Source organism: Phanerochaete carnosa, assembly GCF_000300595.1.
Source record: "Phanerochaete carnosa HHB-10118-sp unplaced genomic scaffold PHACAscaffold_81, whole genome shotgun sequence".
Taxonomy (NCBI): Eukaryota; Fungi; Basidiomycota; class Agaricomycetes; order Polyporales; family Phanerochaetaceae; genus Phanerochaete; species Phanerochaete carnosa.
In genome coordinates, this window is record NW_006767708.1 from 2634 (window position 1) to 4571 (window position 1938).

Below are 1938 nucleotides of genomic sequence, written 5' to 3' on the forward strand. Positions count from 1 at the left end.
AGTTCTCAGCGCACCCCTCTGTAAGAGGCCAGACTGGCAACTCACATGCGCTTCAAGCCCCTTTACAAGCCCCTTTACAAACTGTTAGTTACCTTATTACAGTCAGGTAAAGCATGGTCTATAACCGCATAGCCTGCTTCACTGTGCCGCATGCCGTTCTATGGTTCAGAAAGGTCTTATAGCAACAATGGCGCAGTGCTCTGGCCCAAAAATCCCTACATGGGACTAAGTGCAAAAGTAGCTAAACTAACGTTGGCAACTAGATTGATATACAGATGAAAGGGATGTGCCCGAGGCATTATCGGTCGAGAGTAAGATAGTACGTGCAGAGGGAAACATGTGAAAAGATGCCTGTAGAGTTTTATTACCTCTTGTTGAGTGCTTGTATCTGGACACATTCGTAGTAGCCTCCATACAGCGCGATGAGCTTGTCATGGATGCCAGATTTGTGGACTGCACCATCCTTGATGAAGTATCTGTTGCCACGCCATCACCACCTGCTACTTATAGCTCTGAAGTAGAGGAGTACTCACATGCAGTCTGCGTTCTGGATGGTTGGTAAACGATGTGCAATCACAATCGTTGTCTGGCCCTTGGCAGCACTGTCGAGTGCTTCCTGCACAATCTTCTCCAAGGTCGAGTTGTCTGCGCAATCGCAATGGCCACCGGAGAGCTGGGAGCCCTTACCACCAACCTTGGTGTCGAAGCTGTCTGGTAATGACGGCCTTGAGTTTTTTTTAGCAGGCTTCGTTGCACCAAGGAGGATGTTGAAGCGGATGGTACTAGCATACAGCGTCTACCTATAAATCAGCATGGTCATATTTTAAATGGAATAGATGATGACTCACTGGTTCCTGAGAGGCCAGAGCGATGTGCTTGCGGTACTCGATGGGCTGCTCATCGAGGTAGACAGGTGCCCATAAGTGGGTCGTAGAACTGCTCAACAAGCTGGATGGTCGTACGCTTTCCACATCCTGACGCGCCGACAAGCGCCACATAGGTGCCAGACCCGACAGTGAGGTTGAGGTCACGCAGAATGCACACACCGGGACGAGTGGGGTACCAAAAGTGGATGTTCTCGAAGTGGATGCTGCTCTCCGTACTGTCAGCGTCAATGCTAGGCTTGGAGTCCAGGAGGTTGACGATGTCCGCTGCAGCACCCCAAGCAGAGGACATGTCAGGCACGAACGAGACCACATTGTCCGCCTGCATGGAACTGAAGACAGTCATTTGGAGCGCGACGAAGAGCTGGAACGAAGAATTGGAAGGTGCCAAACTCCTGAGTCAAGATGAGGTGCAAACCATATCAGAAAATGAGAGTGATAATGAAGAAGGACACCAACTGTGTGATCGTGTAGAGCATGTTGGACCAGAACGAGCTAGTCTTGGACTCCTGGAGCAGGCTCTCCAGTGACTCGCTGTACAGATGGAGGCAATCCTCCTCACGGGTGAGAGAAGCAACTGTACGGATGGAACTAGCAGCTTCGCAGGCAAGGTGAATGGAGTGCTCATGCGCCTTTTTGTTCTTCTGATCCTTAATAATGACAATGTGCAGATGAACGAAACCACCCAAGATGACAAGCGGAACGCAGGTGAGACCGACCATGCTTCCATGGCGGCGAGGCCATGTATCTTCTGCAAATCGTCACTTAAGCTGGATGTAAGCTGACCTGCACTGTTCTCGTCCTTGTCGAAGATGAGACCAAAGGAAAGATAGACAGAGCCAATCACTATAGATGGTGTCAGAATCCATGATACGCTTAGACAACAATAACCATTACACACAGAATGCCACAATAAACCCTATGAGGTACTGGGGCCACATACCTCGGCTGATTCTGCCCATGCACTTGAATAGATAGAAGAATGAGTACTTCTGTGCCTTGTCCGTCTCCTTTCTCTGGTCGTGATGCTTGAGGATCTCCAAAAGCAAGCAAG

The 1938-nt window shown here is 49.7% G+C and overlaps 1 protein-coding gene across 1 annotated transcript; it reads right to left on the minus strand.

Moving 5' to 3' along the window:
* Positions 1–364: 364 nt before the first annotated feature.
* PHACADRAFT_202007 (uncharacterized protein) lies at positions 365–1825 on the minus strand (the record flags this gene model as incomplete). Its single annotated transcript, XM_007402279.1, has 7 exons — positions 365–476; positions 534–796; positions 849–893; positions 946–1279; positions 1344–1635; positions 1671–1730; positions 1786–1825. 7 exons carry the CDS (start codon positions 1823–1825, stop codon positions 365–367), a joined length of 1146 nt encoding a protein of 381 aa, XP_007402341.1.
* Between the last annotated feature and the right edge of the window lie 113 nt (positions 1826–1938).